Source organism: Carex rostrata, chromosome 17 (genome assembly GCF_964058835.1).
Source record: "Carex rostrata chromosome 17, lpCarRost1.2, whole genome shotgun sequence".
Classification (NCBI taxonomy): domain Eukaryota; kingdom Viridiplantae; phylum Streptophyta; class Magnoliopsida; order Poales; family Cyperaceae; genus Carex; species Carex rostrata.
In genome coordinates, this window is record NC_135934.1 from 1,689,042 (window position 1) to 1,704,244 (window position 15,203).

General features: G+C 35.1%; 4 protein-coding genes across 4 annotated transcripts in view; 1 reads left to right on the top strand and 3 right to left on the bottom strand.

Moving 5' to 3' along the window:
• The window catches only part of LOC144568651 (G2/mitotic-specific cyclin S13-7-like), an 80,526-nt gene that overhangs the window by 15,810 nt on the left and 49,513 nt on the right, over positions 1 to 15,203 (bottom strand). The window lies entirely within an intron of this gene.
• LOC144568219 (uncharacterized) lies at positions 1,061 to 5,426 on the bottom strand. The gene is made up of 6 exons (XM_078318480.1): positions 5,413 to 5,426; positions 4,905 to 5,138; positions 4,563 to 4,652; positions 3,452 to 3,649; positions 2,527 to 2,781; positions 1,061 to 1,691 (listed from the first exon to the last, which is right to left on the bottom strand). Exons 1-6 carry the CDS (start codon positions 5,424 to 5,426, stop codon positions 1,535 to 1,537), a joined length of 948 nt encoding a protein of 315 aa, XP_078174606.1. The 3' UTR covers positions 1,061 to 1,534.
• On the top strand, positions 5,886 to 8,862 carry LOC144568610 (G2/mitotic-specific cyclin S13-7-like). Its single transcript, XM_078318984.1, has 6 exons — positions 5,886 to 6,005; positions 6,377 to 6,451; positions 6,846 to 7,094; positions 7,562 to 7,720; positions 7,897 to 8,075; positions 8,515 to 8,862. The coding sequence occupies exons 1-6, from the start codon at positions 5,886 to 5,888 to the stop codon at positions 8,654 to 8,656; spliced, it is 924 nt and encodes a 307-aa protein (XP_078175110.1). The 3' UTR covers positions 8,657 to 8,862.
• On the bottom strand, positions 9,209 to 13,002 carry LOC144568054 (histone-lysine N-methyltransferase ATX4-like). Its single transcript, XM_078318285.1, has 8 exons — positions 12,964 to 13,002; positions 10,507 to 10,593; positions 10,371 to 10,427; positions 10,191 to 10,280; positions 9,990 to 10,076; positions 9,822 to 9,896; positions 9,603 to 9,684; positions 9,209 to 9,504 (listed from the first exon to the last, which is right to left on the bottom strand). The coding sequence occupies exons 1-7, from the start codon at positions 12,985 to 12,987 to the stop codon at positions 9,604 to 9,606; spliced, it is 501 nt and encodes a 166-aa protein (XP_078174411.1). The 5' UTR covers positions 12,988 to 13,002; the 3' UTR covers positions 9,209 to 9,504; position 9,603.

The following is a 15,203-nucleotide window of genomic DNA, read 5'->3' on the forward strand; positions in this document are numbered from 1 at the left end:
AAAATGAAAGAACATTGGCCACATACATAATAAAAGAATGAATGAAAAAATACATTAGACAATGTGAGGAAGAGACGAACTGATGACCGAGCCTTAGTAATTTGTTTTCGAGCAGACTTGTCTGACCTGGCCTTGGTTTCCGGTAAGCACACCGAGCAAGCCCATCTTTACAATTGCCTTTCCAAAGAGGTCAAGGAAATAAGCATTGTTGTCAGCCAAGGCCTTAACATATGAAGCGGTAGCGGGGTCGAAAGCCAATGCATTATCAATTGGGAGGATGCCCTTGCCTTGGTGCAGCATCTGGTAATACGAGTTGTCAACTGTGTGTACACTGTTAGGTCTGTCTAAGAAGACAAACATGTTATCAGTCGAGGGATGCCTCAGGGAAGGGCATCTACCTTTAGGGCTTTGCAAATAATGTTGCTGAGGAAGAAAACATAGAAGGCATTCAAGCTCGGGTCAGGCTTTTTAGTGTCCTTAAAAAGTTGGAAGAAATAGTATCTTATCACCTGATGCTATGTATACGAAAATTTCTTCTTTGACTGATCTAGAAATTCACTGGAAGTGATAGGATATTAACCATTAACAAATTACAATCAAACAAGTAGGACTCAAGGACTGTAGGAGTAGCAGGTACCAACTAAAGGTAAAAATGGTGAAATTGTTAATCAAAATTCCTTTACCTACCTATGGTAAACATGGTATATAGCACAACTACAATACACACTTACGATTTAACATTTTAAAATCATAACATTCAGGTTAGATTTTTATACCAAATATGTACTGAACAAAAGACTACAAGTTTTGATCAAACTAGTTTCGTAAGACTTGAATACTGAAACAATTTTGAACAAAAAACAACCCTCATTATCCCCTAATATCTAGCAAAAAACCCTCTACTTATATAAGCACTTTAAGACACATTATAATGATATAACCAACAAACAAGTTAATTACTGAGAAGAACAATTGAACCAGCAAAAACTCGATTCAACAAGGAATTATCATCCACATTATAAACACGAAGGGGTTGTAATTTTCTGAAAGTTTTAGAAAACAAAGTCACCTGGCTAATTTCAGTTGAAAAGGAAAATTCGAGACAAATTTCCTGCAAGCCAAGTAATTTCATACTAACTCCAAATTCAATTCCAGACCAATGGTATGTGCCATTCCATGTCTTTTAGAATTGTAGTATTGGGGTAAAGACATTGCATGCATTCCCAACATCACAAAATTGCAAATAGCTTCTACATGAGGTTTACATGAGCTTCTGTTTACATTAGTGTAGCAGAGCCAGGTATGGTTGAGGAGACAATTTAACATTAGTATTGCTCCTAGTTTGGTAGATAAATAACTAATTACGTCCAGATGCAGCTGCCTTATTTGTTAATATCAAAAATCATAATAAAACATTCAGCATGAAGAACATGAAATCGCCTGATTTGTCATGGTCTTTCTGAATAATTATTAGTCCAAGTAATAAAGATCTGTCTAATTACACATAATCTGGAAAATAAATCTCAATCTCAATTCATGGAGAGTTGGGCAGCCAATTCGGGCAGAACGGTGGGGTCATTGGGCTTTCGGGCCAGTTCCCGGGACTCCACAGCCCATATGAAGTAGGAGAGTACTCTGGTGATTTTAGTTCTCCCTCATCTCCTTTTTCATCGATCGTCTGCTCACTGTCCCTTTGGAAGAGAAGTTGTTCACAAATAATTAGTTTTGTCAATAATATGTAACTCCAACCACTAAAACCAAAGTGACCTCACTCGGCCATGAGTGAGGGAAACACACAAGAAAAGAAAAAAAAAACATATCAGTGGAATTACCAGCATCAAATCCAAGCCATACTCAAAAGGTAAGATAAAGGTTCAGCCAATTACCTTCTGATGACTTGGAACATTTTTAAAGGAAAAGATACAAAATTGAAGTGTTAGAAGTATGATCATAGGTTTATCTACATTGCTGTCATAGATGCTTCACACGAGCACCAGAATTGCATCATATGAGGACAATGACACCAAATGAGGGACATTGAATCTTATCCCTAATTGGTACCAATTGCATTTGGCAAGTTTTAAGGTGTTTCAAGGTGTGCCAAAAGGAAGTGCTTAAGGTTCTTTATAGCAACGTAAGTTAAAGCAGATCAACAGGTGCTTTCAACTTAAATAACCACAACTTCTAACTTCTGGGACCATTTTTACCCATATTACTTTTACTTGCATAGTATATGCAGACAATTTGTTCTTTTTTTAAACACTACTTCATTTGCTTTACTATAACCAAACACCAATTATTTATGTTAATTTAATCACCACTTAGTTTGCAAAACACAGGGTAAAGTTGCAATATATAGTTCAGCCTAAGAAAGAGCTGAACAAGTTTAACTTTTTTTAAAATATACTAAAGAAGAGATTTCAGAGACTATTTGTTGCTTAAATTTCTTTTCTTCTTGGTATTGACACCTATTGAAAGCCCTAAAGGTAGGTCCCTAAGGCAAAGCCTCCATCCGTAACATCATACCTGATAGTAGAACCAGTGCCTTGGGCCTCCTGGCAGTGATTTGGGCTCGTAGGACTATAGGACCAGCACCCAGGAACGTACGGTGGGGTACCCAAGCTCCTGGGACTGTAGGACCAGCTGGGAACATAAGGGGGGCTCGACGGGCTTAGTTCTGAGCTGTAGGGCCAGTACTCGGTACAAGTGGTCGTAGAGGGTGAATATAGTTCATTCTCTACTGTTTTGTCATCTAACCTCTGCTGGCTGTCCTGTCTTGCCCTTTGAAAGTAAAAGTTGTAAACAAATAATTAGTTTTGTCAATAATATGCAACTCCAACCACTAAGCCCACAGAGACATCACTCCGCCAGGCCATACATAAAAGGTAAAATAAAGATTCAGAAAATGACCTTCTGTTGACTTATAAAAGTTTAAAGGTAAAGATACAAGCTTCAAGTGTTAGAAGTATGATTATTACAAGTTCATCTAAAATACCAGAATAGATGCAGCATACGAGCAACAGACTTGCACATAGGTAAATAGAGGGCAATGACAACAAATGAGGAACATTGAATCTCATCCCTAATAGTACCAATTGCATTTGGTGCCAAAAGGGAGTGTGCTTTAAGGCGTTCTTAAAGCAAAATAAGTTAAATACAGCCCAACAGGTTTTTTGAATTTAAATCACCAAAACCTCAACTTTTGGCACAATTTATCCATATGACTTGTATAGTATATGCGGACAATTTGGCATTGTTATTTACCACTACTTCATTTACTTCACTATAACCAAACACCAATACATTAAAGTAATTTAATCTCAACTTAGCTTGCAAAACGCAAGGTAAAGAGTTGCCATTTTTTGGCTCAAGGCTCAAAGGGCACCAAAAATAGCTTAACAATTTCAGTTTTTAAAAATGTACTAAAGTAGAGATGGCTGAGACTATGTACCTCTTAAATGTTTTTTCTTCTTGGTACTGACACCCAGTGAAAGATCTACAAGAAGTCCGTAAGGCGAAACCTTCATACCTAGCAACATACCGGGTGGTAGCACCAGTTCCCGTGGGAGTATAGTCGTGGGCCTCCTGGCAGTCATCAGGGCTCATAGGGTGATATTTCCATTCCCTCGGCTCACTGCCCTGTCTTGCCCTTTGGAGGAAAAAGTAGTTAGCAAATAATTAGTTTTGTCAATAATATGCAACTCCAACCACAATCCACAGAGAGCCCACTAAGGCCATGGACCTAAATTGCTAACCATGAGTCAGGGGAACACCCAAGTAAAAAAAAATGTCTAAAAGAAAAGAACAAAAAAGATAAATCAGTGAAATTACCAGCACCAAATACAGGCCATACATAAAAGGTACGATAAAAGTTCAGACAATGACCTTCTGTTGACTTCAAACAATTTTATAGGAAGAGATGCTCACTTAAAGTGTCAGAAATATGATTAAAGGTAAATCTAAAATGCCAGAACAGATGCTACATAGAAGCAGCAGACTTGCATCATAGTTAAACAAAGGCAATGACAATGAATCATGGAGATCTTGGCTACTTTAATAGTTTATATGGACACACTAGAAATTCTTCCTTTTATTTAACACTACTTCATCTACTTCACTATAACCAAACACCAATACTTTTAAAGTACTTTAATCTCCACTAAGCTTGCAAAAACACAAGGCAAGGTGACCCTTTGGTGATTAGGAACATTTTCAAAGAAAACATACATAGTTAGACAGTTGAAGGTAAGAATCATAATTTATCTAACATGCTGAAACAACTGCTACATAGGTATCAGTACAGAAAGAGAGCAATGAAGATAAGTTAGAAACACTCAACCCTATCAATACCATCTAAGTTGCAATTATACAAATGTAAGATCTTTGACCATATAAAAAATCAGTTACCAGTTTCCCCAACCAATTATTAGATGTACCAGTATCATAAAATCCATAAATTCAAACTTTCAGCAACTAGAAAGAGATTATCATAAAATCCAAAAATAGTTGTTGAAAACAAAAAGAGCACATTGGCTAAAACAGAGTTATGTGAGGTATTTTACCTCTTAAGTCCGTGATCTTTCTTGGTGTAATAGCCGCTGAGAACCATTTCATCACTCGCCAACTCAAGGTCCCCACGCTTTGGATCAGACCTGATTAGAGCAAGGGTTAAGAGTTAGGGTTATAAATTTCCAAAAGAGAACAAAAAATAAAAAGAACAATGAACAAATTAGAATACCTCACCCATCTTGTTTGTACAGTACCATACTGGACCTAACCGGTAAATGAATTGGTACCATCTAAATTCTATAGCGAACCTCCTACAACAACCCAACCCAACCATGTACCTTGGCCGATCTAAACTAGATCAGCCTATGCTGGAGGGGAACTGGTCCATGGCGCACCTTGCAATAGGTGAACCAGATTTTTCTTGAAGTGACTGCGCCGGTGATCGGGCCATCTCCAATTGTCGAAGGTGTGTTGCAAGGAGAGAAGGGAGAGGAAAAGAAGAGCTACTTCTGATTAGGCGAGGTGGAAAGAAACGGAGGAGGGTTTGGAGAAGAGGGAGGAGAAAGCGAGCGCTGAAGAGTTTGGCAAAGAAGCGCCAAAGAGAATTGTCAGGCCGTAGCTCAATCTTTCTTTACGGAAGAAATCAAGAAAGAGCGCCAAAGAGAATGGAAAAGGCGGTGGGAGAATAAAGAAAATAAGGGCCGGAAATTTCTTATATACCCATAGAAAACTTGGAAATTATCTATTTGCTCTCTAAATGTCTAATTTTATATTTTTTTTTGGGGGAACAAAATTTAACAGAGCAGTTTCCAACTTTCCATATTTGATTTTAACAGAATTTTCTCAAAGTTTCCGTTTTATTTATAAAACTTTCCATAATTAACTTCATTTATCTTTTATCACTTGATAACCGTCATTATTTCTGTTAAAAATAGAAATCCGCTCCGCTCCCTTTAAATAGCGACCAACGAGACTCTGAGACACAAACTGCTCTTTAGTCTTTCCTCCTCTTCCTCTTCTTCAAATTTCCAAAGAGACGAAAGTCTTGATCGAGATCGAGTGGCTAACTTGCTTCACGAGCTTTCTGAAATCCATTTGAAACTGGAAAAAGGAACAAGGTGAATTCACCGTACATTATTATATATATATATGTGCTTTTGTGCTAGGGTTTTGGACGAACAAGGGAGATATATAGATGTCTTTCTTATTCTTTTCATGTTTTACTACGAACAGGGTGGATGTAAAAACTAGGATTAAATTTGAACCAGAAAGTTTGCTAAGAATTGTCCATAACACATGCGGCACATAAACTTTTTATAAAATGAAAGACTAACTTTGAGTATCTGATTAAATTTGTTACAGGAAATAAAGATAAAATGTCAAAGAAGATACAACTAATGGAGGTCTTATGCAATTTACTATATCGCTTGTCAAAGCGACTGAGCTTTATCTTTCTCCACTGTTTTTTCGCCTTCACAAAATTGTTCACAAAGCAGGTGAACTTTCTTTCCTTCCCCACTTTTGTGATGACATGTGGTTAATTTATTGTAGCCAGTAAAAACATTATTTTCTCCTCCACCAAATCCAATAGATATATATATGTATACTTGTACTAGTGCATGCCTGCATTTTCTCTTACTTCTTTATTTTTTTTTTTTGTGTTAAAAAAAAAAAGGACCAATCAATCCCTGGTTTGTTTTTAAAGCAAATTGGAAGCATAAAAGTATTTTATATGCTTATGTTGTACAATTTCTGCCTCATATCTGTATTATACCTATTTATTATATCTATTCCTTGATGGTTTGGCATTCATATCTAAGAGACCATATACTAAAACATGTACTTCTTTATTTTTAATTTTCAAAAGGTTTCTTTTGAGAAGCGGACGGATCCATTTGAAGAGTATGCCGAAGATATACATAGTTTCTACAAGCTAGTTGAGGTAGGTATATATATAAGATTCCTTCTTGGTATGGTCTTTCTGAAGCCTTAATTAGTCCTATAATTGTCATATATCTTGCTGCTAATTACTAGCTGGCCTTTACTGAATAATTTCATTAGAATCAGATAAATAAAAAAAGAGCACTAAGGCAACCATCTATTCACATAATGACAAATTCATAGGTTCAAACAGACACTTGCTTCTACAGATCTTGATCTGTTGTCAGGTTGGGTATATGAACTGTGCATTTATATTGAAACAAAATTAAAAAATTGCCTTCTCGATATGACTGCATATTCCTAATTAACTCTATCTGAATATATAGGGATACATTTTAATAATGGTTAGCATGATTAGATATAAAAAGTTATTTTTTCTGTCATACAAATTTTAGGGAGAAAGTCGGACACACAATTACTTCGGTTCATATTCAAGAATCACACCGAGAGTACGAGCTTCTCTGATCAATTTGATTGTAGAGGTGCACCAAAAGCTTTGTTTAAGTCCCGAGACCCTCTATCTCACAGTTTTCATATTTGATCGGTTTCTCTCTCAAGAGTGTGTCGTAAGGGTGGAAGCCAAGCTAGTTGGCCTGTGTGCTATGCATATTGCTTCAAAGTATGAGGAGGTTTATAAACCGCTGGTACGTGACAACCCATTTTAATTTCTCTTATTTGGAAACTTTTTTTTCTTTTGCTTTCTTTGTAGTGTTTCAAATAATGTCTAATGTTTTGGGTTTATTTGCAAATTAATACTGATCACCAATAGCATGGTCAGTTATTAAGAAGGAAAAAATATATATTGCGTGACCTTTTCATCTGACCGAATTTAAGTACATGTTCTGTACCAGCTTATCCAAACCGCAGAATACCTGGACCTAATGAAGTTCCAAATTAAATCCGAACAAAAGGATCACCGTAGGTTCATATATTAACTGATCTTATCTCTTTTATCACACCAACTTAAGAGGACGTCTTCATCTACATCTCAACTTATTTGTGTTTAGTTGCAAATACTGAAATATGTTGGGCGCTTTTGTGAAATGGTAAAAATATTGTGGATAATTTGCACAAAAGAGAACTAATTGATTTTTTTTTCATAATTTAATAGCTCGAAGATTTTAGCGACATGTGGATGCTGAGATATGGCACAAGTGATGTCCTTAAAATGGAAAAAAGGATTTTGAATAGACTTGAGTGGTGTCTCAGTTTGCCAACCCCATACATGTTTTTAGTCAGATACATAAAGATTGAAAAGGTGGACAAAGAGGTACATATTTTCTCTCTTTTGTTTTAGTTCTATGTTTATTGAATGATTTCAGCTGTAACTCCTCTCCTCATTTATGTTTTCGAAGAAATTGTGAGGCGATGGGAGATGAATATTCTCTGGTATTCTTTCATAAAGAGTTTATTTAATTTTTCCTTTCTTGTCTTTGTAATTTGTAGACAGAATGCATGATATTCTTCTTTTCTGAGCTAGCGTTAATGCAGCACTTCCTAATTGAGTTGCGTCCTTCATTGCTTGCTGCTTCTTGTGTGTACGTAGCAAGGTGTACCCTTAAGAAAAATCCCCTCTGGACTAAGACACTCCAACACTGCACCAGATACTCTGAGCCTCAATTGATGTACGTCTTCTCTCCTTATTAAAGTTAAAAAAAATTTGAATTAATTACCAGAGTAATTTTTAATTTTTTTTTCTGTTGCCATTAGTGGAACCCAAAAGAAGTAGGTAGGGACTTAAAAAATGAATATCTGAATTTGATTTTTTTATATCAGATCAAAATTAAAAAGTTTTTTTAATTTGTTTTTAGTAGTTTGCTAAAAGTGATTTAAATGATAATATTATTTCACCATAAAAAATTCATAAAATATATTTATTAGGTTTTTGACAAAACAATTTATGTCGAACTAACATAAATTTCATCCAAAGGTTTGAGTGCCCTTAAGAACTGATCCATACCAAAGGAAACCTACTTGTCTGATAAGTCGATAACTCATAAATTAGGTACAAGTTTCCAACTCCATAGACTTTATTTCATCTAATATTATTTGGTACTGTAACAGAGAATGCGCACAGATCTTGAGGTATGCACATTCGCAGGCTCCCAAGAGCATAATGAATGCCGTATACAACAAGTACTCGCATGAAATGTTTCGTAAGGTGGCGTTGTATGCTCCAGCAGAAGTGGAGGCCTGGAACAATTGATATTACCAGTATGATAGACAAGTTGATCTCTTCACTTCTTGTTTTATTTTTGTTTTACAAATATATCACACTGCGATCTCAAAATGTGATAAAGAAGTCCGTGTTAGTGTGATTAGTTTCTGCTTGTTTCTTGAAGAGATGTGCATGTATGGATATCTTGTTAGTCTTTCTTGTATTATGTACTAGTGTTCAGGGACAGTATTAAGTGTGGGAGTAATTAAAATTTTCACTTGATTATTATTATGTGAATTGTATCTTTCCTAGAAATTATGGTTACGGTAAAGTAATATTGTAATAGACATGCAACCGATGCCATGTGAAAGTCATGTGATCATGTCATACATTTTCAGCTGTAAAATCTTTTACCTTATTATTTATTAAAGGATCAAACATACTTAATAACTGAGTTGGAACAAATTTTTACAGCCAATGTTTTGGAGATAGATTGTGTACATCAATTCTAATTTAATAATCAAATGGATGTTTGGTAGACCGAGGATACTAAATTAGTTCGTAATTATCTCTATTCTTCCATCTTCAGTACATAAAACATAACATAGCAAACCAGGAAGAAATAGAATTCCATTCTATTAGTTCCAGACAAAGTGCTTACAATTAGAATGAAACCTTACACAAAGAACCTATGAAGTCTATACTTCATGCCATCTATACAATTGATTATTCAATTAGAATTCACATGAATGGATTGAATGCTTAAAAAGAATGCAACAATGAAACCACAATGGCCCTTTAAACAAAAGAGAAGAAGATGAAGGGGATACTGCGCTTGGCAGAGGCACTTGACTCCACTTTCGTCAAATTCATCAGTGTTGAAATTGTAATCAAATCTGCATGCACAAAAAGGTTTACACATCAGTAAAATACCGAGATATAGTTTGATGATGTGCTAAAATAAATTATAGAATACGTCACAAGTGATACATACGTCAGGTTGACCGAATGTCCTCTTTGGCTACGAACACGATTTGATTCGTCTCCATAATCCTTGCATAGCAGTTAGGCTGACACTGTACCAAGTAACAATAATTACTAGTTTTTATCAGTGTCAAGAACTAAAATAATTAAGACCTGGATATCAAGTTCAAACGCATATTGTTCAAACGCATATTAGATTAAAAAAAAAAAAAAACGAGCATCAGTATACCGAGTGATTGAAAAGCTGCGCTATGTTTCCTTTCTGGGTAGCGTCCAGTACAAACTCCTCACTGATTCTAAAGAACTGCAGAAAAATTTAATAAAAATGCTATATCAACAAAACTTGGAGTTAAAAATAATAAAGAACCAAAAAAGAGCAAGAGAGTGCATAACTCACATAACAATCTTTCTTCTCCGCCCGATAACATGCCTCCCTAGCATCACTAACACTGCACCGAATTTGCTCACCGTGATACTCAATTATCTGCAATAAATAAACACAAAATGTTTATAAATTTTGGAACAAATGCACTTTCAGTGATCCATTTAGTATTAAATAGTGTTTGGTAAATACTTAAGCAAAAGAAGAGAAAATTACCATTTCTCCCCATTCAATGGGTCTGCGAGCAAAGAGTCCCCAGCCATGAATGCCTGATTGGCCCCAGCATACTCTGTGGTTTTCTTTTCTCTGTAATACATTATACCAACAGACCAGATCAAGAAAAAGAAACAGAACACATCAAAGAAGTGCAGAGAAATATTTTACTGGCAAAATAACCTTCAAGTGCTGCATACGCTCATCAAATGTGGCGAACTCAGTTGGGTCCAGCTCTTTCTGTCAATTTATAACAATTAAAGAGGTTAATGACAGTAGATAAATATGCGAAAGCAGACAGATATAATCAGATGATTACCGGAGGTACATTGAGGCTCTCAATTGCCTCCAGAGAGTGCTGGCGTGGCCCCATTGTGCGGTGAGGAACAGCCTCCTCTCTTTTCCTCTGAAAGGTGAAATATTACGGGTTACGTGAAAAACTAGGACTAGATTTTTTTCAGATTCCACTAGGAACTAAACTGTGGTCAACAACACCAAAATAAGAACTACACTAATAAATAAGGAAATACTAGCCTTCCAGTCTAAGATATCAGTGCAATACCAGAAAGTCTGGTAAAAGTATGTGACAATCCATTTCATGAAAATCAATATCACGAAGTTCATACAAGGTAAAAAGATTGTCGACTTGAACTTTCTGATGTTATTTATTTCCTTTCACATGTTAAGTTTATGGGAGAGAGAGAGGAAAGACTGCAGTAGATCAGACAGGAACCCAAATTTTGATAACTGCAAAAGGCCTATTCAAATTATAAAGGCACCCTATCCAACCCCCAATTTCAGCTAAGCTCAGATGAGAAAATCTGGTGGGCTCAAAGAAAATAAAATCTGGTCTGGTCCATTAGCATTGTAAATGATAAGCATGCCAAACATTACATCAGGAATCCAGGAGTTCGTGATGGACAATTAAAAGGTAATTTTAGCACTTTTGTGCACACTCAATATGCACTGAAAATAACCTATTTTCGTTGATTTCCTCGCTATCTATTTTTGCGGTAGTAACCCACATGCCACAATTTATTTTTACCCACAGATAATTCTGTTGGCTTTAAAGAAAGAAATATGTTCAGAACTCACCTCAGTCTAAGATTTCAATACCGCAAGACCAGATCTAGTTTGAGCATGTACAATTGCATCCATTTCCGGTGGTCATAGAACCCAGTAGGAAATTTTTATTCTTCTCTCAATTTGTTTCCAAACTTGTTTATATGGAGAGGAAGGGCCAAAAGACGGCTATAATTATGACCCTAATTTGAAACCCTAATTTTGGACGGCGGAAAGTAACATATCCTAAAAAATTGACAAAGCACCCTTAGAAGGACCTGAATGTATGCAAAACAGCTGGAGGATATACCCTATCCAAAACCCTAGTTTGGATGGTTCAGATTTAACTATTTCCAATATGTGGCTCAAAAAGAAAATGTATATTTCCAAAATAATAAAGACTTTCCATACTAATATTCAGAATCAGAGTATATAATTGTCCTGACAGAATGAACAACTCCTAAGTTGAAAATTCTTAGTTAGCAAGTGGTAATTTTTATCATCCCCCTTCTTTTGAGCACATTGAATTTGTAATTGCCAGCTAATTTGAAACAAATTTCCTATTAAGGATTGTAACAAGGCTCCAGAACATACTGATCTCTATTTCTTGCTTTGCTTTGGCAGCCTTCTTACACCTTTCATTTTCAATTTGCATGGACATGGAATTTGTTTCCATGCTCTCTTTGGTTTTTTGGGCTGGTCCATTCCAATTAATTCTACACTTTCACATAACCCAAACGATTTTTTAATGTTCAAACTATAAATTAAACTAAAAAAAAAAAAAAGAGGGCTCGCTTTACAATTATTTATTTTGACAATTTCTAAAAACAAAGATTAAATTTGAAATCCAACATTATGGCGTGATCTATATGATGCATATATTATGTCTAAATAAAATGATGAGATTTGGTGTATGATTTACTGTACATAAAGTGACTTAACATTTCACTGTTCGAAATTAACAGTCCATGAAACATCATCAAACGATACTCAAACTGCACGAAATTTTGTTGTTAGGCTATATATATGTCCAATAAAAGACCTATGAATTTGTTTTCTTAGTTTTAATTTGATTTCAATTTGAATGATCATTTTCAAGATTGTTAAGATAATCATTGTCAAGTGATCCCTCTCCATAAAAAAGAAAATATATTAAAGATGCAAAATAGGGGAAATATGGCTTTCTGGTGATTCATTGGCATCAAAAATTGACAAATTAGGAGGGTAAAATAGTCAAATAATTACAATAAGAATAAATGAGTTTTGTTTCACATAATTTTATTTAACTTGATAAGCTTTAGTTTACACTGAATGATACAAAAAGGAAAAAAAAAAAAAAATTACTCCAAGCATCTACTTTTAGTGAAGCACAAATTCACATGTATTCATTAGTTGTCTGACCAGATGCTGAAGTTCACTATATAAGTTAAATCTCATCAGCCAAATCAGAATTCAGAAACATCAAGCTGGGTACATATTTTCTAAATGCCTTGAGAATTTGCAATCTAGCTATCCACTTAAATCGATCATTTTGATTAAAAAGAAATCTAACCACAAAACGGTTGTCGTCATCAATGTTCCAAGTAATCTTCAAACTAATGCTATATACAAAATAGTTTCCAATGAGGTATAACCTTTGACTTATAATGCCAAGCCCTTTGGTGTAGATGTCCATATGAGTAGAGAAATAAATCCAAATGAGTGGAGAATTAACCTTAGTATGCTCCTCAAGTATCATTCTGACCTCCAGAAAGCATTATTTTCTAAAGACACCATCCCTAAATCCCTCCCTCCCATCTGGCGTTATCAGAACCATCCATGCCCAAATTGAAACCATACAACCTCTGAGGCATCAGTTCCAGTCTAATACCAATGTCACCTCTAGCGATTATAGGGGCTACAATTCTAACTGTTGGTACAATCAAAGATCACACCTGTATGTATCAGCAATGAAACCTCTAATTGGGTGTTGGGGGTGGAATATTGGAGCTATCGATAAGTAGAGATCAGTAGATAAGTTTGTTTCTTGTTATAAAGAGAGACAGGACAAGAGAGCGAGGAGGTGGCAGAGATTCCGAGATTTTCGTCGGAGAAAGGAAATGGCCATGGCTTCTCCGTTTCTCTCTCCGTGTGAATAAAAAGTCCAAAGCCAAATCCATAGATGAGACCGTAGGATTCGAAAAAGGAGGAAGCACCAACGGTTGGATTTGTTCTTCACGCCGTGATGTGTTTGAGATAATTATTTTCTCTGAGTTTGATGCGTTGGCGCCTGAAGGGGTGTTCATTGGTTCGGTTCCGTTGAAACCAAACTGAACTAGGCAAATGAACCGAACCGAATTGAAATTTTATTTCGGTTTGTTCGGTTCAAACCGAAATGTATTTTTTTTTTATTTAAAGCAATCGATTTATAATAAACCGAAGTATATTAAAAAATAAATCGGAATATTAAGAAATAAATTGAGATGTTAAAAATTAAACCGAAGTATTTACAACAATTGATTAAAAAATAAATTGGAGCAATCCGGATCAAATTCATAATATATAAAAGTTCAATCAGTTTGATTATATCAGTTTTGAAATTTTCCAAACCAAACCGAACCGAAGTTATATTGGTTTTAAAAAGTAAACCGAACCGAACCATAAAACCAAAAAAACCAAACCGTTTGATCTAGACTAATTCGGTTCGGTTCAAAACCAACTAAACTGAACCATGAACACTCCTAGCGCCTGTACAGTTGTATGATTAGTTTGGGCCTGTGGGCTGTGGGTTTAATTCTAAAGTCTGATTTATTAGTTCTTACCATCCTAATAAATCAGAATTAAATAAATATCACTCGTTTATTTTGAATTCAGATTTCACCGCAAACTCTGACTCAATCTGCAGACGAATCTCTAATCTGAACTCTGATTCAGTATGCGGACGGATCCGAACTCAGATTCAGTCTGCGCACTTTTATTTTTTCGTTTTTCAATTCGGATCCAGTCAAAGGCAAAAGGATGTGTACATCGTGTATCGTGCTTTGTGTCTATGGGATCAGATTCTTAGTCTCGTACTCTCGTTATTATAAACTTTTCTTTTGGAGAGACATTTTTAACTTTTCTTGTAGAAGATAAAGCTGTCAGACGGAGAGTTGGATTTTCTGTGACATGTCAGAACATATGTCACATTGGATGTATTGTTATATTCAGTGGGGGGAGCCACATTGAATCAGGCATTGATAATTGTGTATATCTAAATTTTTAAAACTAGAAATCGACTAATTCACCAGTTTCAATTCGTTAAGGAAATAACAAATCGACACAAGATATGGATTTAACCAGAAAAAAAATTCGGATCCGTCCGCCTACTGGGTCTGAGTTCGGATTCGTATGCGTATTGGGTCTGAGTTCAGATTGGGAATCCGTCCGCGGGTTGAGTCCGAGTTCGTGGTGAAATCTGAATTCGCAATAAACATACGATATTCATTTAATTATGATTTATTAAGGTGGTGAGAGAAAAAAATTCGGTTCTAAAGTAATATATTTCTATGCAGAAATACTTAAAGAATATGTGTTCTGTCTAATAGACAGGTAGTCTTAGTTTAATATATACGATCATTTGTAGCTAATTTAGTTAAGGGTTAAATTTAAAGCCTTGAGCAATAAAAATAAAATAAATGAGAAATGTATCCTTCGGAGATATATTAATTAGTAGAAATCAACATAATATGTATATATATAAATAAATAATATATTGATTTTACATATATAGTTCTTTTAAAATTGTTAGGTCAATATTAAACATCCAAGACCATTATTACTTTTGAAATCTAACAATATATACAGTTATTTGTTTTTTTTTTAAAACAATTATATTCAGAGGCGAATTTATGAAGAATGCGGTTAATTGATCTTCAATGTTTTCAAAAAAATTATATTTATGTATGATTTTTTTTATATAATTTAGAATAAAAT